The sequence below is a fragment of the Zonotrichia albicollis genome, chromosome 27 (assembly GCF_047830755.1).
Source record: "Zonotrichia albicollis isolate bZonAlb1 chromosome 27, bZonAlb1.hap1, whole genome shotgun sequence".
Taxonomy (NCBI): Eukaryota; Metazoa; Chordata; class Aves; order Passeriformes; family Passerellidae; genus Zonotrichia; species Zonotrichia albicollis.
Window position 1 is genome coordinate 6,517,067 of NC_133845.1, and position 24,913 is coordinate 6,541,979.

The 24,913-nt window shown below is 48.0% G+C and overlaps 1 protein-coding gene across 3 annotated transcripts in view; it reads right to left on the bottom strand.

The window, feature by feature from the left end:
- The window catches only part of KIRREL3 (kirre like nephrin family adhesion molecule 3), a 413,421-nt gene that overhangs the window by 98,431 nt on the left and 290,077 nt on the right, over nucleotides 1-24,913 (bottom strand). For all 3 annotated transcript variants that reach the window (XM_005494941.4, XM_005494940.4, XM_005494942.4), the window contains 2 exons: nucleotides 20,388-20,537; nucleotides 16,196-16,345 (listed from right to left, as the gene is read on the bottom strand). In XM_005494941.4, the coding sequence (XP_005494998.2) occupies nucleotides 16,196-16,345; nucleotides 20,388-20,537 (300 nt within the window). The remainder of the gene's footprint in view (nucleotides 1-16,195; nucleotides 16,346-20,387; nucleotides 20,538-24,913) is intronic.

Consider the following 24,913-nt stretch of genomic DNA (forward strand, 5'->3'; position numbering starts at 1 on the left):
CTGTTGCTGTGTGTGGATGGACAGACACCACCTCCACCTCCACCCCGAGCTGGCCTGGCGCGGGATGAGCCTTATCTCGCTGTGTTATCACCATGGCTCCACCTCTAATCAGGGCTTCTTGCTCCCAGACAGAGCTGCTGACCTTGATCCCTTCCAGTTCGAGGCCTCTCCATGGCAAAGTGATTCAATTAAGCCCTGGTTCACAGAGAGGGCTAAAAACAAGGAGGGAGGAAAAAAGAAGTGCCCAACAACAACAAAAATCCGCACTCCCGAGAACAATTTCCTTCTATGGATTTTTAAGACCAGCGGCTGGAGAATCGCTTTCTCGTTTCTGTGCTGTCTCTCCAGTCAATAAATAAGAGGGAAATAAAGGATTTCAGAGAAAATAGAATGCAGTCAAAAGGTAAATTGTGGTCTTAAAAGCCCCTAAGAGACTGTCACCGACTTTGAAATGTTTCCTAGTTTGAGACCATTTCTTCCTGACTACATGGTTTCCGCTCCTTTATTTGCATCTCTGGGAGGTAATCTTTAAAACTGATTTTCCCCTGGTTGCATTTCATTGGCAAAGAAACTAAACAGGCTGCTGCATTACAGTAATAACATCAACACTGCAGCCACCTTCGCCTTAATTATTTCTCTGTCTTGCCAACAGAACCAGTTAAACAAGATTTATATTGGGGTGGGGAGAAGGGGGGTGAAGTGGCAAGTGTGTGGATGGGTGAGATAACCTGGAAAAACCAATTTCTCCCTTGTTATGTGTCACCAGCAGTAAAAAAAAAAGTTAAATAATAATAAAAAATACATGAGGTAAAAGGTTTGGGCCATTTAAGTAATAATAATGCCAGCATTTCACCTGTCTTGCTTAATTATTTCCTTCTCTCAGCTCTGCCACCTGAACCAGTTTAGATAAGATTTCAGTGTGGATAAAGAGGAAGAACCTGTATTCTCCACAGCAGATAAGCTGCTTTTTCTATTTAAAAGGAAGAGAATACGTCACTAAAGCCTTCCTGCTGCCTACTCCAGATTTATCAACAGCCTCTTAGCAAAAGTCTCGCCACTAAAAGCTTGTGAAGTTTTGCAAAATACTACCAGATAAGAGAGAAGCACTTGTAAAGACAAGAAAGAGGCTGGATGTGCAAAGTAGCTCGTCACAATCCATGTCCAACCAGCACACGTTCAAGGTCACCCCAAAAAGCCCCAGGGAGGGGAACCTGTGTTTAAGGAGAGTCCAGAGGCTCTGTGAAGTTCTCCTTGCACATGTAGGATATCCAAGCTGCCTTCTGAGCTGTGCTTGAAAGTCAACTCCTTCCAGACCTCCTGCTCTGCTGTTTTAGGTCTCTCTCCTTTCCAAGACATCCACATCCACCTTTGTCCATCAGCAAGGGGCTTTAGAACAGCGCTGACTTGCCAGGGAAAGAGCTTGATGGAACATAAACCCATAGAATCATGGAATCCCAGAATAGTTACATTGGAAGGGACCTTAAAGATCACCTTGTTCCAACCCCCTGCCATGGGCAGGGACACCTTCTACCTGATCAGGTTGCTCCAAGCCTCAAGCTCCAGAAAATCCCATTGCCACCATCCCTCCCATCCACCTTCACCATAAATACAGCTTTGATCTTCCATCTGGTTCCCTCTCTGTGACAGAGACTGACATCACAGAGATGACAGAATCTTCAGAATCCGAGACTGCTTTGGGTTGGGAACAACCTTAAAACCCACCCCCTGCCATTGGCAGGGACACCTTCCACCAGACCAAGTTGCTCCAAGCCCCATCCAACCAAGCCTTGAGCACTTCCAGGGATGGGGCAGCCACACTCTGGGCAATTCTCAGAAGAATTAATTTCTTCCCAATATCCAACTCAAATCTCTGCCAGTTTAAAGCCCTTCCCCCGTGGGCCCTGCGTGCCCTTGCAGCCAGGGAGAGGAGTTGGGACCTTCCTGCTGCAGGATTGGTGACATTTTGCCTGATTGGTGGGAGGAATGATGAGCAAGACTCCATGTTATCAGAAGGCTAATTGTCACCCTCATTTTTTAAGATTTTCTTAGCTTTCTGATGCTTACATTCTTGTAACAAACTTTCTTACACAACTTATGTAAATAACTTATTGTTTTACATTCTTTTATGGAAGAGGAGAAATTTAATAAACTGTTAGTTTGTCCAGTGACATTGGAGAGGTGGCACTTTCACCCTCCAATCCACTGTCACTTTTGGAAATCTATAAATGTTAGAGTCAGAAAAATAAAAGTCCCTTTTTTATCTTAAAAAGAGCAGCAAGTCCATGTTATGTTGTTTCGTGTCCTATAGTAACAGCTAATTAATTACTTTATTTTACTATATTATTCTATACTATATTACACTACATCTAAAATGAAACTGCACAAGCACCCAACTGAACAAACCCTTGTGACTGTCTCCTGACCTGTAGTCTGGACACATGCTTGGCCCTGATGGGCCAAAGAAACAAAACCCCATCACTGTGGGTAAACAATCTCCATATTGCTCTCTACACTGGCATAACACAGAAGCAGCAAATGAGATAGGAATTGTTTGGATCATTCTTTTCTCTGCTTCTCTCACTGCTTCTCTCAGGTTCAGGGAGAACCTTAAAAAGAGCAGCATGTTTTGTGTCCTATAGTAACAGCTAATTAATTACTTTATTATACTATATTGTTCTGTACTATATTACACTACATCTAAACTGAAACTGCACAAACACTCAACTGAACAAAATCTTGTGGCTGTCTGCTGACCCACAGTCTGGACACGTGCTTGGCCTGGATAGGCCAAAGAAACAAAACCCATCACTTTGGGTAAACAATCTCCATATTGCTTTCTACATTGGCACAACACAGGAGCAGCCAATGAGATAAGAATTGTTTGGATCATTCTTTTCTCTGCCTCTCTCAGGTTCAGAGGATGTGAATCCCACACTGCAGGGCTGCGGGTCCAGCAGGCTGAGGCCCTGCAGGTTGGGATTCGCGGATCTGGGTGCCTGTGCCCGCTGCTCCCACGGAGCTTCCAGCCAAACCCTGCCAAGCCACGTGTTCTGCTGCTGCCGAGGCACAGATGGGCCTCGAGGGCCTGTGTGCAAACATTCCCCCACACCTCAAGGCGCCCGCGAAGCCGCGGCAGGCGGCTGGAACCCGGCCATCCGCGGGAGAGGCGCAGCCGTGGGGAGGGCTGGGCTGCGCCGGAGCTGCTGCCGGCGCAGGATGAGATGCTCTTGGCTGCTCTGCACTGCATGACACCTCTGGTGCTGCAGAGAAGCATTTTAAAAGGGAGAGAAGCAGCTCCCCAGTACAAAGCCAGGAGTTTTTCCTCTGCTTGTACTGCAGAGTTTACTTTTATTATACAATTTTCACCCTTCACGGCTCAGATGTTTTGCTTGCGTTTCATTGCTGACCCACAGGCCAATCCTCAAAGCAGTATTTGCTCAGGGTTTTGTGTGTGTGTGGCTTTAAAGTTCTTTTTTTTAAAAATAAATTCAGTGTGGGCAAAACTTTTTTTCTTGATTTATGACAGGCAGGGGAGTGATGATGGATTTTTCTGCTGGAAGGCAGGAGAGCAGGAGATGAGGAGGGTGAACCTGAGCAGCCTGGGGTAGTGGAAGGTGTCCTGGCCCTGGCAGAAGGTTGGAATGAGGTGGCCTTTAAGGTGCCTTCCATCCCAAACCATTGTGGGATTGTGTGACTCTCTGGTGCTTTCTGGGCTGTGATGCATGTGCAGGGTGGAGCAAAGGACCTTGCAGGAATGGTGCTTGTCCCTGTTCTCAGCTGCTGACCCATGAGGGCTGAGAAATTTCCCCCAGGAATCACCTCCCAGCTCTGGGCTCTCATTATCGCCCAAACCTGGAAGCTAATTGGCTGCTCCTGCTGGATCCAGCAGTGGGGCTGGGTCTCCCACAGAGCCACCCTGCTGCTGTTTTTGCTTCTGAGCTCCTCCAGCTTCCCTTCCCCGGCCTTGCCTTTCCCACCCTGCCTCACGCCTGATTATATTGGGTCTGCATGTGTAAGTACAGCCTCCTGCCATCCTAATCATCCAAAGTGGCTATTTGAATAACAGTTGTTGGTGCCTGTAGCTTCCTGTAATTTTCCGAAGGAAACAAATCCATGCAGACTGCAATTTTGCGCCTATGAATTTTGAATGAATGTCTCTGAGAGCCTTGATTTCTCTCTGCCTTCCGTCCTCCCCTCCCCTCGCCTGCCTCCCAGCCCAGCTGAGCCTGAGGCTGCCACCAAAGGGGCGTTACTGAGGGGCCCCTTCCAGATTCAGGAGGACTTTGGGCTGGGAAGGCTTCATCCCTCCCAGGACAGGCACCAAAACACGGTGATGTGGGCAGAGCTTGCTGGGGGAAGGCTGAGTTGCACCCAACCCATGGGAACAGATTTGCTCCACAGCAGGACAAAGCAGAGCATGGAAGAAGAAGCATCATTTGAGTATCAGGTGTCAGGATTTTTCTTTGTGTTGTCACCTCCAAAGTAATTTTGGGAGATCCCTGACTACCCAGCTCTGATGGTGCCCATGCTTTGGGGCTGTTCCTGCTGGCCAAGCTCTTCACCTCCTAACTCAGAGCAGCTGGAGGACATTTGTCCTCCAGGGCTGATCTTCCTGAAGGCAACTGTCTCTATTTATTGTGGAATAATGGAATGGTTTGGGTTCAAAGGGGTCTTAAGGCTCATCTCATTCCATTCCCCTGCCATGGGCAGGGACACCTTCCACTGTCCCAGGCTGCTCCAAGCCCCATCCAAGCTGGCTTTGCACACTTCCAGGGGCCGGGCAGCTTCTCTGGGCAACCTGTCCTAAGGCCTCCTCACCCTCACAGGGAAGAATTTCTTCCCAATATCCAACCTAAGCCTACTCTGTTTTATTTTAAAACTGTTATAACCTTCTCCCTCTCAAGTTTCCCCTCCTGTTCCTCTGCGTGCCGTTTTATGACACTGAGGGTTCTCCTTTTTTATGACATTGTTTTTAAAGTGTTTTTATCACCTGGTTTTATTACAAAATTACCGTAGAGCACCCCAAGTACTGCAGGAGCAAGGAGGGAGAGTGGCTCTGGAAATGCAGCAACTCTTTCCTGAACAGCTTGCAGGCTTGCCAGGGAAGGGGCTGTGATTTGGTGATGGATGGAGTGCTTGTTATCCAGTATATTTTTATCCATACATATATAAAGCACTTTGTGATCCCAGCGGATACAAGGCACTATATAAATGTAAATCATTATCATTATCATTAAATACCTTCTGTATCTTTTAAACCTACCAGTTGGAATCAGATACGTACAGGGCAGCTGCTATCTGGGTTTTGTTGGGGAACCAAATGTGAGAGTTGTGATTTTTGTCTTCGTTAGCAATTAAATGGGATCTCATGAAAGACTCTTATTTTTCCATCGCAATTTTTTCATGCTGCCACTGATTTGAAAGTCACTTCTCACCCACTAGGAGAAATCTCTGCAGAATTCCCTAGCAACAACGTGAATAAGAAACAGCCACCTCAGGTATGAGGATGTTCCTGGGATTATCCGAGCCCACCACAGGCTGTCCAGCGCTCATGAGGATGGGGAGAGGATCCATGGGGTCAAGGGGAGGAGAGTTCAGCTCCTCCATGATTTATGACTCAGTGGAGATTATAGACACTTGTCTCCACACTGTGACTCTGCAGTGCTTCTGCTTGGCCGCTGCCCAACCCTGGGGATGAGTGACTGCACCGAGCTCCTGGATGTGCTCCTGCTGCAGCCAGGGCTGCAGTGAGCACAGGGGCCATGCCCATGACCCAAGGGCTCTGTTCCTGCCTCACCCTGCTCCTTTTTCCTGCTCTTCAAGGGAGGGATTTGAGCCTGAGGGATCTGAAGGATTGCACATGGAGGCTTTGGCACCACAGAAATGACCCCAGGCTGTGTGTGTTTCCATTGAGGCCATAAATGACCCAATTCCCTCTCTGCCCATAGGCCAAGACAAACAGGCAGCACTCTGGGAGCCCCTTCTCTGATTTTCCTCGGCAACCCTATTTGGTCGCTAAATGCGGTCTTCCTGCCTGCACCTCCATCAAAGCCATCCAGTGGCAGCTACTGACAGCTTTTCCCTGTGGGAATTCATCTCCAGGTGCATTATCCCAAATCCTGGAATGGTTTGGGTTGGAAGGGACCTTAGAGATCATCCTATTCCACACCCCTGCCATGGGAAGGGACACATTCCACCAGACCAGGTTGCTTCAAGCCCTGTCCAACCTGGCCTTAAACCTGATGTTTGGGAGCCAGGAGCCTGCTCTAAGATAAAAGTGAGTTTTCAGTGCATTTTTTTATCCTTCTGATGCTCCATTGGTATTTCCCAAAGGGAAATGACAAGATGCAGGGTCAGGCTACACTCAGAACATAGTGAAGGGCAGGTCCTGGCCCCAGAGACAGGAGATCAGTTGTTCTGAGCCCCCAAGGGACCATCATCAACAGTATTTCATTTCCACTTGTCATGACAACTAAGGGGATGGATTTAAAAATCTTGGATGTGTCAAGAGTCTGAGCCCTGGCCTTTAAACCCCACTAACCTGCAAGCAGTGGCTTGCAAAGGTTTTGCAATATTTAGTTAATGGAACAAGGTTTTTCCTTGTCCTTTTTTTTCCCATTTTTTTCATTCTATTTTCCCCAGCCTCTCAGGAACTGCAGCCTCCTGCTGCCCAGGGGAAATCTTCCATTTAGCTACATTTTCCTTTCTCATTTCATGCTGTAATGGGGATTCATCATAGGTGTTAAATCCATAATTTGCCATGAATCCCTTGTCTCTCTCTGTGGAGGTCAGAGTTGAGTTTAAAGGAACCCGAAATGGTGGCTTTGTGGCTGTCCCTGTGGGAGAGCCCTGGCCCAATTCCCTGGAGCAGGAGGCTGGAGAGTGCTGGGGGGGTCACCCAATGCCATGTCCATGCTTTCCACCTCTCTTTGCCACTGAAGGGGGCAAATTTGAGCACATCAGGTACCTTTAATGTAAAAAAAAAGAGAAATAGCCCCTTCCAGAGGGTCATTTGTCCATCTTGGCACATAAGAAATATCCTGAGGCAGGAGAGGTTATTCTCCTGCCAATTACCAAGGGCACCCACAGGTCAGTCAGTAAGACATTACTATCATTTTACAGCCCAGCTGAAGCCAGAAAGAATGGCACAGCTCCCAGCCCATCCCAGTGTCCCTGCAGGACGGGAGGCTGGCGTCCATCACACTGACAGGGGCACTGGGAATGCACTGTATGGATGTGTAACAGAGAGATTCCTTCACCACGGGCTGGGAGATGCTGGCTGAGCTGGGAACTGAGCTGGGAGATGCTGGGAGCTCTGCTGGGACGCCTGAACCATCCAATGTTGACAGGGAAGCTCAGGCACAGTGGGGCAAGGCTGGACAACGCTTCACGGAGCAGGGAAATGCAAGACAAGCAAAAAGGGCTGGCCAAGCTCTTGGAGCCAGGAAACAACATTCCTGCAGGCTGGGCACGGGCAGGAGGCTGGCATCCCTTCAGGCAGAGGGCTGGCATCCCTTCATCCTCTCCCAGAGCGGCTCCAGCCGTGCCCTGCCGAGCCGCCGCTCCATTTGTCACCCGGGCGATCGATGGCCGAGCGGGGGCTGTCGCTCAGGTGATGTCACGCTCCGAGAGCCCCGTTCTTTGCCAGCTGACAAGGGAGAGGCAGTCAATACCTGTGTCAGGTCACCAACAACCACCGGGCTCCCGGCATGGCATCCGTGTGTGCAGCTGGGAGAGGCACAAAGGGCTGCTGTGAGCACAGATGCGGATGCAGAGGAGCACGGGCAGGACGCAGATGGGGGAGCTGGGTCTTGATTGGCAACGGGGAGAATCGTGCGTAGGAGAGAGAGCAAAGCGAGGTTTGCTTGTGCACAATGTGAGGTGTCAGCGGTTCAGCAGCGCATGAAGCAAATAATGCTCGCTGTCCACGGGCAACCCAGGGAGCTGGAGGCGCTGGGTGGGGAAAGGGAAAGGCTGGTGGGGTGTGGAGGGAGCTGCTGGCCCCCAGATGATGTGCAGAGGGGTCGTGCCCAGAGCAGGAGGGGCTGCAGGCACAGGAATGAGTGGTGAGCACAGAGGGGTCCTGCCACCAGCACCCCCACATCATTTCACAGCACCCTCATGGCCATCACAGCCAGAGTAACAGGGCCCAGGGCAATGGCAGAGCCAGCAGAAGAGGCTGGGAAGGGACAAAGGCATGACTAAAGATCAGGAGGGTTTTTTTATCAGCCCTCTGTGCTTTGCATCCATCAGGTCAGCCCAGCCCAGCAGACTGCAGGGAAAAGCCAAATGCTTCGTGTTCGATAAAACCACGGGTCAGAACCGCGATGCCCTCCCTGCATCGAGACAAGGAATCACAGATTGGTGCAGGAACACAAACATTAATCATTTCTATCTGTGTCTCTTCCTATTTACTCTGTGGTACTTCAGAGTGCAGGTAGGAATGCTGGCTTAGGGAAGGGAAGCTTTGATGGGAGAGACGGCATCAGTCAACCCCAGGGCCTTTAGGAAATACAGAGTTTGTAAGAACTGTGTGAGCCCGTCTGGAGCAGGGTTTGAGGGACCAGAGGCAGCATCTGCTTAATGCTGGGCTGGCCCTGCTGAACATGCCCTAATGTGACTGAACACCAGTCCCTGCTCACACACAGCCCTGTCCTGTAGGGAGGGACATGGACCTGGCAGAGGGACCCAGAGGAGACCATGGAAGATTCTTCAAAGGGCTGGAGCCCCTCTGCTCTGGAGCCAGGCTGGGAGAGCTGGTGGTACTCAACTGGAAAGGAGAAGGCTCCAGGGAGAGCTCAGAACCCCTTCCACAGCCTAAATGGGCTCCAGGAGAGCTGGAGAAGGAATTGCTCCCTGGCAGGGTGGGCAGGCCCTGGCACAGGATGCCCAGAGCAGCTGTGGCTGCCCCTGGATCCCTGGGAGTGTCCCAGGCCAGGCTGGAGGAGGCTTGGAGCAACCTGGGATAGTGGAAGAGCAAGGAAGCAGAACTAAAGGATCTTTAATAACCCTTCCAATCCAAAGCATTCCATGGTTCTATTATATTTGTAATTTTTAATGTCTGTCAGGTGAAACAAACCCCTTCCTTAACTTTCTTCTCCCCATGTTTGTATGACTGCAAAGTTGTTATTCCTCTGCTGTGACCCTGGCAGAGCCTGAGGTGGGTGGCTCTGTCCCACAGAGAGTTTCACCCTGGCACCCACCACCAGCCCAGATGTACATGCAGGGGATATAAAGATGTCATTTTGCTTCTCCTTCGAAGTAAGGAGAACAGAACTCATGCAGATGCTGCCTTCCCTTCTCCTCCTCCTTCTCCTCACAGACAGGGTGCAAACCCCTCCAGAATGGGGGAAGCAGCACTTCCCAACACTCAGGTGAAATGTTGCAGTAAAGTAGAAAAATTATAAAAGAAAGGCCTCATAAAATCAGCCTGCTCTGTTAAGTAGATGGCTGGCCTTGTCAAGTTAGCACTTTGCAAGTTCCCATGTGAAATCAATCCTGTTGTGAGCAGTTCATTAACATAACAATCTATTCCTGGGTGAAAAACCACTCACACCTGCATAAACGTTAAACCTATCCCATGAAAACTAGTGAAGAAAATATGTAAACAATTGAAGAGCAGAGAGATTTGATGGACAAGTAAAATACCTTTTACTAACCAGTAACTGGCAAGAAAGCTGCTAACCCATTGGAGTCACACACGAGGTCTGTAAACCATATAAAAATGAGTTACATGGATAAAGTAGGGGCTTTTTCCACCATGAAGAAAATGGAGTTTTGTGTGATTTATTCCAATAGTGAAACCCACCTAGGGAGATCTCAAGACCCAGTTTTTTAGCTCTCTCTGTGGTCTGTTTTCCAGCTCTATGCTGCTCCAGGCAGTGGCTGCCTTTCACCTCTGAGCCCCTGGGTTTTTCTGGAATGGTCAATCCCATGGAGATGCCTTCCCACCCCAGGGCCACACAGGGATGAGAGCAAGGAAACCTGGCCACCCTCTGCTATCAGAAGGAGCCGGCTCAGAGAGCTGTAAACTTAAGCTGCTCAGACACGACATCAAATATTTAGGTTATTTGGGATTTGCGCTCGATTGTTTGATGTTTCTGTTTCGTTCCCAGTAGAGCCACTTGCTGTTTTGCCACTGAAAATATTCCCAGCAGAAAATGCAGCTTTGTGAAGACCTAAAGTTGCTCAAGGAGAAGAGACTGTCTGGAAGAAAATGATCACATTTTCATCACTTTTTTTTCTTTTTTTTTTTTTTTTTTGTTCTGAATTGACATCTCAGCTCTACATGCTCTGAATTTTGCATTCAGAGAATTGAATTCTATTAAAAAGTGTGGAAAAAGGGTTCCAGGCTGAACTGTTTCTGGATTTGAAACATCACCTCCTCACTTTCTTTCTTGCAGCTCAGCATTACAAACAAATGTTGAGAAAGGGCATTTACCTAGGACATAACCTCTTTATTTCCTGATCAAACTCCACTAAAGAGCTTGAAAACTGGGAAATGCAGATGTCTCAAGCTGCCAACCATTGTTTTGGTAATGGAAATGCTTACTCTGCTCTGCAGGGGACGACTGGAAAGACTTGGCAAGAAAGAGGATTGGAATAAAATAAAAAAATAAAATAAAAAGAGGAAAATGGCTGTGATTGAATGTAGATGCAGTTGACACCCCAGTGACCCTCCTCCTGTCCCTGCCTTGTGCCATTGTAAAGAGACAGGAGCTCTCACTTCAAATTAACTTAATCTGTAGAGTTAAATAATTCATGTTGATTTAAGAAAGCTTTATTCCTAATGGGACACATGTGAAGACAGAGTTAATATTAGAAGAGGCCGTGGAAGGGAGGAGAGAGGGAATTAGACTATAAAAGGTGAAGGTACAAGTTAATTGCCTATCAATTATTCACCTTAAGTCTCTGGAAGTAGCTCCCCTGCCTCCCTCCTCACACCCTCATATTGCCTTTTCCTGCTTGTGGCCAATTTCCCCCTGGCACCTCTGGGACCAACCTTTACTCTGTGCCAAGCAAGTGCTGCCTGGGAGCTTCCTGGGACAGCCTGAGGTACATGGCTGGTGATGCCTCAGGTTTAGCTTTTCTATTTTTCAGGTTCTGTGCCGCTTTAGTGTGTGGGATGGTGAGCTCTCTTCACAGAATAGGGAAACAAAACAATTCCTTCTCTAGCTGGGGACCAAGGACAAATGATCCAAATCTCAGGCCCAAAAGCACAAACAATGTGGGCTGAAGAGAGAAAAAAAAAAGCAGGATGGGACTGCATGGGCTAAAGCTGGAATTGGACAATTAACTCCAATATGCAAATGGAGCAGAATTTATAAAAGTGAGAAACCTTGTAACCAGTCGTTCATTTTTGTGACCATTTTGGTTCATCTTGGGTGCAGCCCTGTCTGGGTTCTTGTGCTGCCTAAGGTGTGTCCATTGAGGCCTTTTAATAAATCCCTGCTTTATTCTTTAGCTCTGTCCAGTCTTTGTTCTAGGTCAGCCTTCACAAGGCATCACTGGGCTGGAGGTGCCACATCTCCTGCTGGGGGGACAGACCAGCCTTGGGATGCTCCTGCCAAGGTGCCATGAAGGAGAAGAGCCATCCATTTTCCCAACACCTTGTCATCCATCTGCTTCATTTTCCTGGTTGCTCCATCCTCTGGGCACAGTGGGTTCTGCCAGCCCTGGTCACCACAGGCTGAGGTGTCACTTCAGAGTGGAGAATCAGGACTCCTGGACAACTAACTAATATGATTAAGCAGGAGCCCTTTATTGTTTTCATTATGCACTTATTTATGTATTTTAACCCTCCTGCACACGCTGATCACCCATCTCTTGATTGGTGCCTCTGGTTTGTCCACACATTCTGCACACACTTCTCAGAATATGTCATTGGTTACAGTCCAGGTGGTTCACCACCCTCCTTTATCCAGTTCTTGTGGTCTTGGAATTCTGTTTCTCAGCTTCTTCTTCCTTAATTTAGCACAATTTATGTCTTAGTAACCTTGATGAATTCCAGAGGGCTCTAATGATAATAACTACAAGCAGCATGGCTGGTGCACAATGTGGCCTCAGTTGTTCAGATACATTGCTACAACCACAGGCCCAGGTGTCACCGCAGGCTGAGATGTCACTGCAGGCCGAGGTGTCACTGCAGGCCAAGGTGTCACCATTGCAGGCCAAGGTGTCACTGCAGGCCAAAGTGAAACTGCAGGCTGAGGTGCCACCACAGGCTGAGGTGTCACAGCAGGCCGAGGTGTCATGGCAGGCCAAGGTGTCAGCGCAGGCCCAGGTGTCAGCGCAGGCCCAGGTGTCAGCGCAGGCCAAGGTGTCACCGTGCCGTGGCCACATCGATGCTGCAAGCCGGGGCTCCTCTCTCCCTCCCCACTCCCTCCCAGGGAAACCAAAGCTCTCTTCAAAGTTTCTCCTCGCTTGGCTGCCTCGGAGATCTGGGAACTCATCGCTAATTAACGTGTCTGCAAATCCCAGCTCGGCTGCCGGGGCCTCAAATTCCTTCACGGTCCCGCGAGTGCAGAAGGATCCACGAGCGAGCCCTCTGGCTCCTGAAGCTACACGGCTGGCAGATGCATATTTTAACAACACACATCTGTTGGCAATATAATCTCTTGTATTTGCCCTCCCTGCTCTGAGCTTTGATGGAAGACTGGAGGGAACTCTCCAGTGGTTACAGCCAAAGTGTTTGCTTTGCAATTTCGCTCGATTGCTGCCTGATTTTATTTTTAAATTTCTCCAAGTCCTAATCAGGCTCTTACTTTATTTAATTAATACCCTGGCTTAGTTAAATAGATCATAAATTAAGCAGTCTGCCATTAGAGATGTACCAGGTAGCAAAAAGCCCTCCAGTGGCTTCCCAGAGCCTGCCTGGCTTGGGCTCCCCAGCCAAACTGTCTTGACATCCTTTGCTTGCAGAAAATCTGAATGTCTCCATATGTCCCAAATCCCATCCCATCAGATTTATCAACCTTCCCTGCTTGGGGCAGATATCCTGAGGAAAATGGGCAGGGACTCCTTCCCCAGAGAGTCTGGGCAATGGTAGGAGGGAAGGTGAGGGAGACCTGGAGAAAGGGAACCCTCCAGATTTGGGATGCATTCACAACATTTCCCAGCAACATTTGTCCCTGGAACTCCACAAAGAAAAGACTTTCCCTGATGCTGATGACAGTAATAGGCTCGTCTGTTTGAGTGTTTGGACTTCCAAGGCTATGGAATGATCTGTTCCACTACATTTAACCATGTAGATTTGAAAACAATGTGACAAAACCTTAAATATTTAATTAAAATATGGTGTAGCTCAGCATATGAGCAGGGAGGTAGGAGGCATCAGCCCCGTGAAGCTGTTGTCAGACATGAATGACAGCAGCTGGAGCCTGAATCTGGAGGCATTAGGGGATTTCTTGATACCAAGGAAGTGGAAAATCTGGCAAGGACAGACAAGGCAGCACCAACACATACAAAAAACCAGGCAGGGTCATTTTTTCAGAGACAAGGCTGGGATGATAGAGCAGGACAAAGTTCCCCAGAACTGCCTCTAACACCCGAGTGGCTGAAGAGCCCTTGAGTCACTGAGAAACCAGCAGCAGATGCTGGGCTCCCAACCACCAGAGCCCCCCCAGCCAACAGAGTCCCCCCAGCCACCAGAGAGAGCCCCCCCAGCCACCAGAGCCTCTCAGCTCTGCCTCAGCTGTGATTGATCACTTCCTAGAGAGCTGCGTGGTTTGCACCCAGCTCCAGGGATGCCTCAGGGATCCTCTCCTGCCCAGGGGCAGTCTGCAGCCTCGGTGAAGCTGGACAGACTGGGATGAAGGAACACTCCCCAGGCATATTCCTGTGAGCAGCTCAGGCAGCCTGGCACATCCCTTCCCAACCCAGGGAGATGAAATCTGGGAGATCCAGCTCCCTCCAGACACAGCTGCTTAGCTCACAACTACAGCAGGCTCACACACTGCATGCTAAGAGCAGACATGTCTGCACAGCTGGTGGTGCTGCACATCTGGAAGCACCAGAAATGTCTCTCCCCCTTCACAGACATGTGTTACCCCCCTGCCATGCAGTGAGTTCAGCCTGACAGGCTGCACATTGTCCCCATCTGTCAGAAACACGGGAGCTTAAGGCTTCCATTCTTCATGTGCCACTTCTGTCCCCTCCAGTGGGCTGGCTGAAACACAGAGCACAGATCCCACAGCAGCCCCTGCCCTCGCTGCCAGCGCAGGACACCCCATCCCAAAGGAGCAGTGTGAGCTGCTGACCACCAACCCCCTGAAAAGGTGAGATCATCACTCCTACCTCCCCAGTCAGCCTGAAATGTCAAAGAATCACACAATTTCCTGAGCTGGAAGGGACCCACAGGATCATTGAGTCCAACCCCAGGCTCAGCACAGACACCCCAACAATCCCACCCTGTCCATCCCTGAGAACATTGTGCAAATGCTCCTGGAGCTCTGGCAGCCTTGGGGCTGTGACCCCTTTCCCCCCCTCAGAACATCTGCATAAATACCCCTAAAGTTAAAGATGAGCTACCAGTCAGTTCCAAACCCACACTGGCTCATCGATTTGGCCTAAATTGAACACGCTGTAACTTTAATTTTCTTAAAAGGAAAACACTCTGCAAATATAAGTTGCTGAACATCTTAGGTAAATGTACCAATTAGCAACTACTATGTATATCCACATAAACATTAACTACCATCTATTCAACACATTCCATAACCCCAAAGATAATAACGATTTCCTTTTGATCCATAAAAACATCTCTCTGCTCAATCAACGCTTCGCAGCAGCTCTGACGTACGCCCTGGGACTAAATTAGTTTTGAAATCTTTAGCTCTAATTAAATAACATTATTTCTTTTGTCTGGCTCCCTCAATGTATTCTGCTTTCACAACAGAAGGAGGGAGCCCAGGCGAAGGAGGGGCTGTCGGTGAGCAAGACAGCATTCCCCTTTCCTATTCATTTCCAGGATTATTTCATGTATGGCACATGTCAGAGCTCTGAGCTGCTGCCAAGCGTTGATTGAGAAGAAGGAGAAATCATCATTATCATCAGGGTCAGGGAAGGAAGGGATGGCAGCTGTGAAAGTTTGGGAGTGGGGAATGTTGTAGGGTTGTGGAGGGAGGAAAACAAATGCAGGGGAAATTGCAAACCAGGAATTGGAACTCATTTTCATAGTGCAGACTCCAGTGAGGTGCACCTTCAACCACAGCTGGTACCTTAATTCACTTCTTCTGGCTGCTTAAAACTAATCAGTGTTGATCTGACTAAAACCACAAAATTCTTGATTTGGATCTTTTTAAAATGAGGATTTTTTTCCTCCCTAGAAACTAACCAGGAATAAAAACAAGGAAAAAAGAAATCCAATCTTCAATTTAAACAAACTTAAATATGCAAATGGTTTCACTTTGAGGGTTGAATAATCAGGATGAATCTGGGAGCAGCAATGCAGACTGGGTTTTGTCCAAGCTGCTTGAGAAAAATACCATTTTCATTAAGTTCTCTGAAGCCACGTCCATGCCGGGAAGCCTGGCTGACGTGCCTGCCTTTTCCCAGCACTCCTGTGGGGAGAGCCTCCCTCCTGCTCTGCCAGATGGCCAACAAATCCCTCCAGTGCTCCCCTTCTCCAGAGCCTCCGTCCAGCTCTGCCAGTGCTCCCCACCCACCTCCCACAAAAAAAAAAAAAAATCCTCTACATGATTTTGGGATTCCAGGTAATACCTTCCTGTGCTGCTCATGGGAAAGATGAATTACTAAGAAACACAAGGTGATAAAATATTAGCATGTAGATGGTTTAAAAATACTGCATAATATGAGTCTTCTCAGGGGGTGGAGTCGTCCTGGTCCTGTAGGCAGGGTAACGCATAAGTGATGACACTGACACTCTTCACATCCTTAAATTTATGGACAGACTCTCTTGAATTGAGGCATAAATCCATAAAGCTGAAGTGCCAAACACTTGGTGGCTGTGTTACTCCTAGAACTGTCATACTCCACCCCAGAGCTGCTTCACTCCCCAAGCAGCTTCCTTTGATCCTGTTCTCAGGACTGAGCTGCTCCCCCACTGCTCTCACCATGGATTCATTCCCAGCCCTCTTGATCCAGCAACAACACATTTTGTCAAAAGCTGCTCAGTGTGACCACGAAGGCAGTGAAAGCCCAACAAATCCCGAGGGTGTGAGGAGCCAGGACTCACCGAGGACGGTCAGCCGGGCAGGTCTGGATCGGATGGCGGCCTGGATGGCCTGGCACTCGTACACGGCGTCATCCTGCAGGTCAGCTCGCAGGATCTTCAGGTGGTGCTGACCTGACAGATGGTCTCCTACCACCAGATAGCGTGGGTAACCTGCCCAAGGCAAAGCACGGGTCAGGAGGCAGCTGGGGTAGCACACAGAATTTGTGGTGATTGCGATGGGGCTGAGCCTCATCCCCATGGGTACAGCTGTGAGCAGCACTGACAGCAATGAGCCATGGAGTGCCCAGGTGTGCTGAGCAACCACCCAGGGAACAGAGGGCACACAGGGGTAAGGCATGAACCATGAGGACTAAAGAACAAGAAGGGTTGATGCTTGAAGCCTTCTGAAGTGATGTGGTGTTACTCTGTATGGGTTGAAGCTTTCTGAAATTGTATGATGATATTCTGTGTATTGTGGCTGTCTTAACTGCAATATATGCTGCAACAAGCTGGGGCCACGAGCCCAGAGATGAGGAGAGCAGAGCATGGGTCCAGAGACCTGGCACCCCACAGCAATTCCCAGGATCCAGGCAGCTTCCTCCCCTCCTGGGCACGCAGCCCAAAGAGAGAGAAAGAACCTGCCAAATCCAGGAAAGAGACTGCATGTTTTGCTCTACAGGCTCAAAAAAGAAGTGCTGATGAAGGAGCATTAACTGAAGTCCCAAGGAATCATGGGATCATAGAATGTTAACTGTTGGAAGGTTTGGTTTTGACCTTAAAGATCATCGGGATCCAAGTCCCCCTGCCATGAACAGGGACACCTCCCACTAGATCAGGTTGTTCAAAGCCTTCTCCAGCCTGGCTTTGAACCCTTCCACGGCTGGGGCACTCACAGCCTCCGTGGGCAAGGAAAAGGGGTGAGCTCTTCCACCAGGAAACCCACCAGCTCCTGCTCCTCTGCAACCCACCATGGAATATCCTCAGCTCCTGGAGTCAGCTGAGGTGACACCCTGGAATACAACCATGATTAGCTCTGTGTAAAGCTTGGGCAGGGGTCTGAGGGTGTAAGAATCTGTGTCTGGGTGGGCTGTTCAGGTCATGGGATACAAGTAATGTGAACAGTGCAAATTACCAAACACTCAGTGCAAACAACTAAATAACAATTTAGTGCAACACAACACGGGGACACCTGCAGCCCTGGTCAGCCTGGCCTGACACACGAGATGGACACACAGGAGGAAAGGTGCCACCCCCGTGTCCTCCTGTGCCCTGTGTAACCCAGCACTGGCACACACTCGTGCTTCTGTTGTTTCTCAAGTCATCAACAGCAGGATTTGCTCTCCTGAACCGTGAGGAGTACAAATGATGGGTTTGTTTGTATTGTGCTAATTAGACACTGGCTGAGCTGGTATCACGCGAGCTGGCAGCTCCTGTGGCTTCCAGCAGCCCTGGCTCTGTTAATTGTGCAAGTCATTCACATCAGCTCCCTCCTTCACTGGAGCTCTTGTTACTCAGTCGTGTTGCAAGGTCTTGCATGGGAAGCTCAGCTCTCTAATGGATGCAAAAATTGTGGCTCAGAGCTTTGAAAAACAGGTGAAGATGGGGCTGCTCACTCAGGCACAGCTGTAAATGAGCAATTATAGGTATTAATAAAATATTGAGGGAAAGAAGGAGCAGGCATTGCACTTTAGGGAGGAGCGGGGTCCCTGGAGACCAAAAAGCATGGAGCCTCCCCTGGTTTCTCAATGCTGCTTCTTGTCTAGGGGAAAACTCCCAGGTCACTGGGAGCTGAGCAGTGTCACATGTGTCCAAACTCTGCAGAACCTGGGGGACACTGCAGCTCCTGAAGGGCTCCATGTCCTCCCAGACTGTTCCAGCAAACACTCTTCCTATTCACGTAAAATATTTCAGTTCCAAATTAGTGTTTTCCAGCAAAATATACAGAATAAACTCGAAACTTCTCCAGTATTGCACCAGTCTTCACCAGCTGCAATTAACCCTCGATCACAGTGAGGGTGTGGGATTAAGGAATGTGACTTCTGAGCAATTTGGTCACCAAACTATAATTTGCCAAAACCAAAGCTTGAGGAAGTCACAAACACTTGTCCAAAGCAAACAGAGCCTTATGGGTCCCTTCAAACTCAGGGTATTCAATGGTTGTTTTCATTTTTGAGAATATCAGAACAGGTACTTGCAACATTTATAAAACATTTCATCCCACATTTTGGAAAGGTGACATTAATTTCCAAGGAAATCAAGCCAGGCCTTTCCAAAGGGCAAGGTGACATCTGTGGGAGTCAAAGGTTTGTTTCAGGTCAGAGTGAAACAGATTTTGGTTTATTCCAGGCATCAGTGCCTATGTTTGGGTGGACTGGAAGGTGTTGGAGTTGAAATGAAAACATTATTCCCCAAATAAATGTTGGGCAAGGAGATCTCCTGCTTTTCTTCTTTATGGAGGATGGTTGTGGATTTTTTTTTGGTTAAAGTTGGGATTAAATGTGTGAGATGGTATTTTTTGTTTGGATTTAGATGCTTATTAGTTTTTATTTATATTATAGTTTTATAAATGGTGAGTTTTATAGTATCTTATTTTAATGTGTTAAAAGTGGAGTTGTATTTTATTTATAAGTTTTTTTATTGATAAATTGTTTAAGAAATGACACTGAAATTATTTTTATTTTTACTTAATAACTAATTATTTTTGACTCATTTTATTTTATTTAATATTTAAATGTATAATTAATAATTTTAAATTAATAATTTATTTAAATTAATTCTTTATTTTATTTAGATTTATTATTTTTATTTACTTTTATTATTATTGTTTTATTTATATTTTTATTATTATTTTATCTTATTTATATTTAATTTTCTATTTAATTATGTAATATCATTTAAACTTATGAAGAAGAAGGTGAAGAAGAAGGATTAGTTTTGGTTTTTAAACTTTTATTTTGCTATATATATATAAATTGTATATATCTATATGTATTATATTATATATTATGTATAAAATAATATAATATAGGTTTACTAAGTTTGATTATTCTATTCTATTCTATTCTATTCTATTCTATTCTATTCTATTCTATTCTATTCTATTCTATATAATTGTGTTTAATATATATATAATATTGTAATATTTAAAAATTTTAAATTTTAAGTTTTTTATTACATGATATTATACACTTCTCTTTAAAGTATACATACATAATTTTCATTTCATTATTTAGTTTTGGAAGGTTTTTTACAGTTTTAGGTTAAATGTAGTGTTTTCTTGGGGGTTAGTGTTTGTCAGAACAGAAAGTTTACTATTCTTACAAACTAGGTTTCTAACAGGTGGTGTCCTGACTTACTTTTTAGAAGGCTTTTTTTACAATTTTAGGTAAAATGTAGTGTTTTCTTGGGGGTTACTGTTTGTCAGTACAGAAAGTTTACAATCCTCAGTATTGTAATATTGAAATAAAATCAATATAGCTGGATGGGACATGCCTGTGCTTGTCTGGCCCTAAACAGCGGCACTGTGGTGTTTCACCCCACAGACACTTTGGGCTGTGGGTGTGTGGTGTTTCACCCCACAGACACTTTGGGCTGGCTGGGTGTGTGGTGTTTCACCCCACAGACACTTTGGGCTGGCTGGGTGCTGCACTGGGCCCGTGGGGACAAGGCCAGGCCTGCAGGAGCTCTGGTGGTGCTGGGATGGAGCTTCCCCCCATAACAGGGGCTGCTCCTCAGGTTTCCCTTTAGCAGAGAAGCTTTAAGGGGATGGTGAAGGAAAGGAGTCGGTTCTGATGGAGGGTTTGGATCCAGAGCTTTATTCTGGCCCACAGGCCTCTGAATGCAGCACCAGCTCCAACAGAACTCCCTGAGCCCGTGGTTGCTGCTCCTTTGAACCCCGGGGAGAGGGGCAGGGAAGGGGCAGGGAGCCACCAAGCAGGGACAGGAGGGGAGGGACAAAGGGACAAAGGGACAAAGGACATCTGGATGGCCCAATGCCCCCCAGGGGTAGAGGGCATCCTTTGGATCTGCCAATTCCCTTCTGGAATGCCAGGACTGACAGACAGTGCTGGGAGGGGTCAGGGAGGGGAAAGGAGAGGTGACTGACACACCTGGGAGGGAATCTGCAGGGGAGGGACCCAGGTTCTGAGGTGAACCCTGAAGTCCCATCACAACACCTCAGTACCCGGGATTCTAATGGGGTGTCCCCACTTACTTGAGAGGTCCCGTCCGACGCCCAGGGCCAGCCCGTCCTTGATCCACAGCACGATGCCATTGTACTCGGGGATGGCGCAGAGCAGCGTCACCGGCTGCCCCGCGATCACCACCTGGTCCTGCGGCTGCTGCGTGAACGAGGACGCCTGGCCTGCACGGGAACAGAGAGGAACAGGACATGGTCAGCTCTGCAGTGCCTTGTACACCATGCACTTCCTTGGGACGCAGCAGGCCAGCACGCTCCTGGCACAGAACAAATGGGAGACTGATCTCGGCAGCTCTTAATTATGTGTTTGCTTAATTATGTGATTGCCCCATAGAATGATAGAATGGGTTGGAAGGGACCTTAAAGCTCATGTTCACAGGGAGGAATTCCTTCCTAATATCCCATCCATCCCTGCCCTCTGGCACTGGGAGCCATTCCCTGTGTCCTGTCCCTCCATCCTTTGTCCCCAGTCCCTCTCCAGCTCTCCTGGAGCCCCTTCAGGGGCTCTGAGGTGTCCCTGGAGCCTTCTCCTCTCCAGGTGAGCATCCCCAGCTCTCTCAGCCTGGCTTCAGAGCAGCCCTGGAGCATCTCTGCAGCCTCCTCTGGACTCACTCCACAAGCTACATGTATTTCCTGTGCTGAGGACCCAGAGGTGGACACAGCACTTTGTGACAGACAAATATTTGCAATATTTTTGCTCCCTAGGGGGAAAAGAAATCTCCAACCAAGAGGCACCAGCATTTCTTGTAACTGTTGTATTCCAAATTGTGGTGGTAGTGTTTCAGCCACAATGATCACAGACAGAGAAGCAGCAGGATGTTCAGCAGCAGCAGTATTTTATATTACACATAATAAAAGAGGATGTTGATCCTCTGCTTCTGAGCCTTGCTCCCACCTCGTGTGCTCTCTGAAATCGGGTTGTGCAAGGAAACAACCTGCTATAAAACACACAGGGAAACAACCAACTGCTGCTGTTCTGCTCCCTCCCCAGGTGTCACCTCCTGGCATTTGCTGGGACCTTCCCACACATCTGGAGGGGAAGGGAAGGCCCAGCTCTGCCTCAGCATTGCCTTTCTCGAAGCTGCATTGTCAAACTCACAAATTTCTCCTCACCCTTCCCTACCTGCAATGTTGCAATAACAAATCCCAGCCCCTGGTCATCTCCTGCCATGGTGGCATGTCTCACACCTCAGGTGTGACATGGCACTTCTCATTTTCCATGGGAAGCACTCCAGTCACTGTGACCTCTTCCACAGCAGAGTTTACTCAGCATTAAGTTTTATTTTCATTCTCCCTTGGCTTTGCCATGATTGAAAATTATTCAGAGAATCCCAGAATGGTTTGGGCTGGGAGGGATCTTAAAGCCCATCTCATTCCATCCCCTACCATGGGTGGGGACACCTTCCTCTATCCCAGGGTGCTCTAAGCCACATCCAACCTTGGATGTTCCAGGGATTCAAAGTGTTAAATTCTGCTATTTCTTTTTCTCTCCATAATGAGTGCATGGGACAGCCCCAAAATCCCCCTGCAGAGCCACAGTCTGAAGCTCGAAGACCCTAAATGTGGGACAATTTCAGGCAGATCTGCTGATATCTGGGCTGCTGTGAGTACAGTTTTTTGTGTAGGTTGGTTGTAGAGCATCCCAATTGCTCTGCCACCACTTAGTCTTGCTCTGATTCTGGATTCAGGAGTTGATCTGGGAAAGAGGTGTTGGGGGAAGGCAGAACCAGTGAATTGCCCCTCACTGAGTAACCTGTGGGGTTTGTAGGACCAGGAGCCTCTCTGGGTAGGAATTATGGGCCTGCATCAGGCAGCAATTCAGAGCCTGTGCCCTCCACTGACTGTCTGTGTTCAGTCCATGGAAGGGGACTGGGCTGGAGGAAAAATTCCTCTTGAAAACCAATTTGTCAGAGCAGGACAGTCTCCATGTGATCCACCCCAAATCAATTCAATCCTAATTTACACCGACTCCATTTAATCATTGCCTGATGATTAATCCAGAACCAAGGTTAAGTGTGACACAAGTTCTTGCATCTGAACTTGTTTCCAGATGAGCTGCAGGACCTTTCCTACAGGGCAGGGCTCTGAAGCTCCATCATTTCCCAGCTCACACCGTTGAACCAACGTGTGCTCCCACATGAGTGCTTATATTTAAATTTAATTTATTATGGCTTCAGCTCGCTCTTAGCCACCTAAAGGAGCACAGGGAAAAGCAGAGCTGTCCTTTTGAAATTCCAGAGGTATTACATTACAGGAAAGTAAAAAGCCCAGCTGGAATTTTTGCAGATCTCCAGGAGCACCTTGGGCACCTGGGTATTTCAGAGATCCCAGGTTTTCCAGCACCCACATATCTCCAAGGAACTCTGATTTTCACCCCAGATACTCCAAAAGACCACAGTGGTGGCTCTTGGCATGGTGCTGCCTGCACAACAGGGCCGGTTAATTCCAGAGGAGATTCCAGTTTTTCCTGCTGGGAGGCACTCACTGGAAGTCATGGTGGCCTCTGACACAAACCCTTGTGCTGAGATTTAGATATTTGGTTTCAAAAGGAACATGAGTCAGCTCTGATTGTTTTTTTTTTTTTTTGATTCATAAAGGACAAACGCTCCTAGGATAGCAGGGAAAATGGGATGAGAGAGAAAACTCAGAAAGCAGAAAAAGTGGGTGTTTTGCTTTGCTGTTTTGTTGTTTTATTTTAACATATACTTTCCACCCACTAACTGGGTTTTCACAGCTCACTCTGTAATCCTGACAATTCTCAAGGCAGAGCTGGGCGAGTGAGCAGGGACAGTGCAGGAAGGCAGCAATAACCCAAAAAGATTTGTTTTATCAGTGAGAATTATCAGGTTGTCAGCTGGGAGCTGCACGAGCTCTAATGAGAACGCAGAGGCACAAAGTGGTGTCTGTGCCCTCTGCAAATGCCCATTAAGCACAGGCTTCATTTGGTAATTGCTGCTGGAAATGAAGCTCTTTTTATGTTTTATTTTTCCTTTTTCTCTTATTTCTTGATTTGTTTTAAAGACGAGCTGATGGCCATGGAAAATCAGAGCAGAAACATGGCATATGTCTCCTGTATTTTCCTTCCCTGTGTTTGTTCAGTGTGAAGAATTGTCACTTAAACCCATTTTTTATTCATCCAAGGCTCCATTTCAGCTACAAACAGCTCAGACTCAGTCACAGGAGAGGAAAGATGGGTGTAAGGACCTTAAGCGCATTACCTGGCCCAGTCCCTGCTCCACAGCAGGATCATCTCTCCCTAAATCTCAGATAAAATAAAAAGAAAAAAGTACTGAAGACAGAGCTCAACTCACTTTCAAATCAGCTTAAAGTCTGATTACTGGGTTTAACTGGGTTTGGAAGATCAGAGGCCTGTCCACGTTACAGCTTATGTCTTAATGTCAAAGGAACGAGTAATTTGCAGAAAAGTTTTAAGGGAGATAAGATACTTGACAGAAAATAACTGAAAATGAGGAAAGATTGGGAAAGGGTGATTTACAAATGCAGGCTGAGCGTTTTCAGCTACAAGAAAATGGGCTGAGAGATGTCAGTTGGGTATTTTTCTAGGAATGTTTAAAATGGAATTACAAAGCGATGCTTTGGTTTCAAAGCAGGAAGTTTGACTCTAACCTGTTGGGCAAGCAGGAGCTTCCCAGCTTCTCCCTTTCCACTATACAGAGTTTCAGCCATAAATACTGGTTAATCCAAATCTCTACAGAATTGGAGTTCAGCAGAGAATCATGGAATTGTTTGGGTTGGAAGGGAGCTTAAAATCCATCCAGTGCCACCCCTGCCACCCTGCCACGGCAGGGACACCTTCCACTGTCCCAGGCTGCTCCAAGCCCTGCCCAGCCTGGCCTTGGGCACTGCCAGGGATCCAGGGGCAGCCCCAGCTGCTCTGGGCACCCTGTGCCAGGGCCTGCCCACCCTCACAGGGAACAATTCCCAATTCCCAATATCCCATCCAGCCCTGCCCTCTGGCAGTGGGAGCCATTCCCTGTGCCCTGCCCCTCCATCCCTTGTCCCCAGTCCCTCTCCAGCTCTTCTGGAGCCCCTTCAGGTCCTGCAAGGGCTCCGAGGTGTCCCTGGAGTTTCTCCTCTCCAGGTGAGCACCCCCAGCTCTCCCAGCCTGGCTCCAGCCCTGGAGCAGCTCCATGGGCAGCTCTGGACTGGCTGCAGCAGCTCCTGCTCCTTCCTGTGCTGGGACCCCAGAGGCAGATAGGGTTCACCACACGAGCCCAGCAAGAGTCCAGGCATCCTCATCACTCCTCTCCTTGTCACCTCCTGCTGCACAAAGCATCCCCAAATGGATTTGGGAAGTGGTGCATAACAAAGCAGGGAGATGCAACAACATGTCCATGTGCCCCCAACCCAAGTGTAGCCCTGTTTTACTTCTACCTTGCTTCTTCCCTCAAGTGTAGAGACTTGGAATATTTTCAGAGAAATGACTGAGTTGATGACTGGCTTCCTGGGAATTTCACCGGGAGTCACTGGGCACTGACTCTGCCCCTGAGAGTGTCCCTTGAGGATCTGCCCATCCAGCA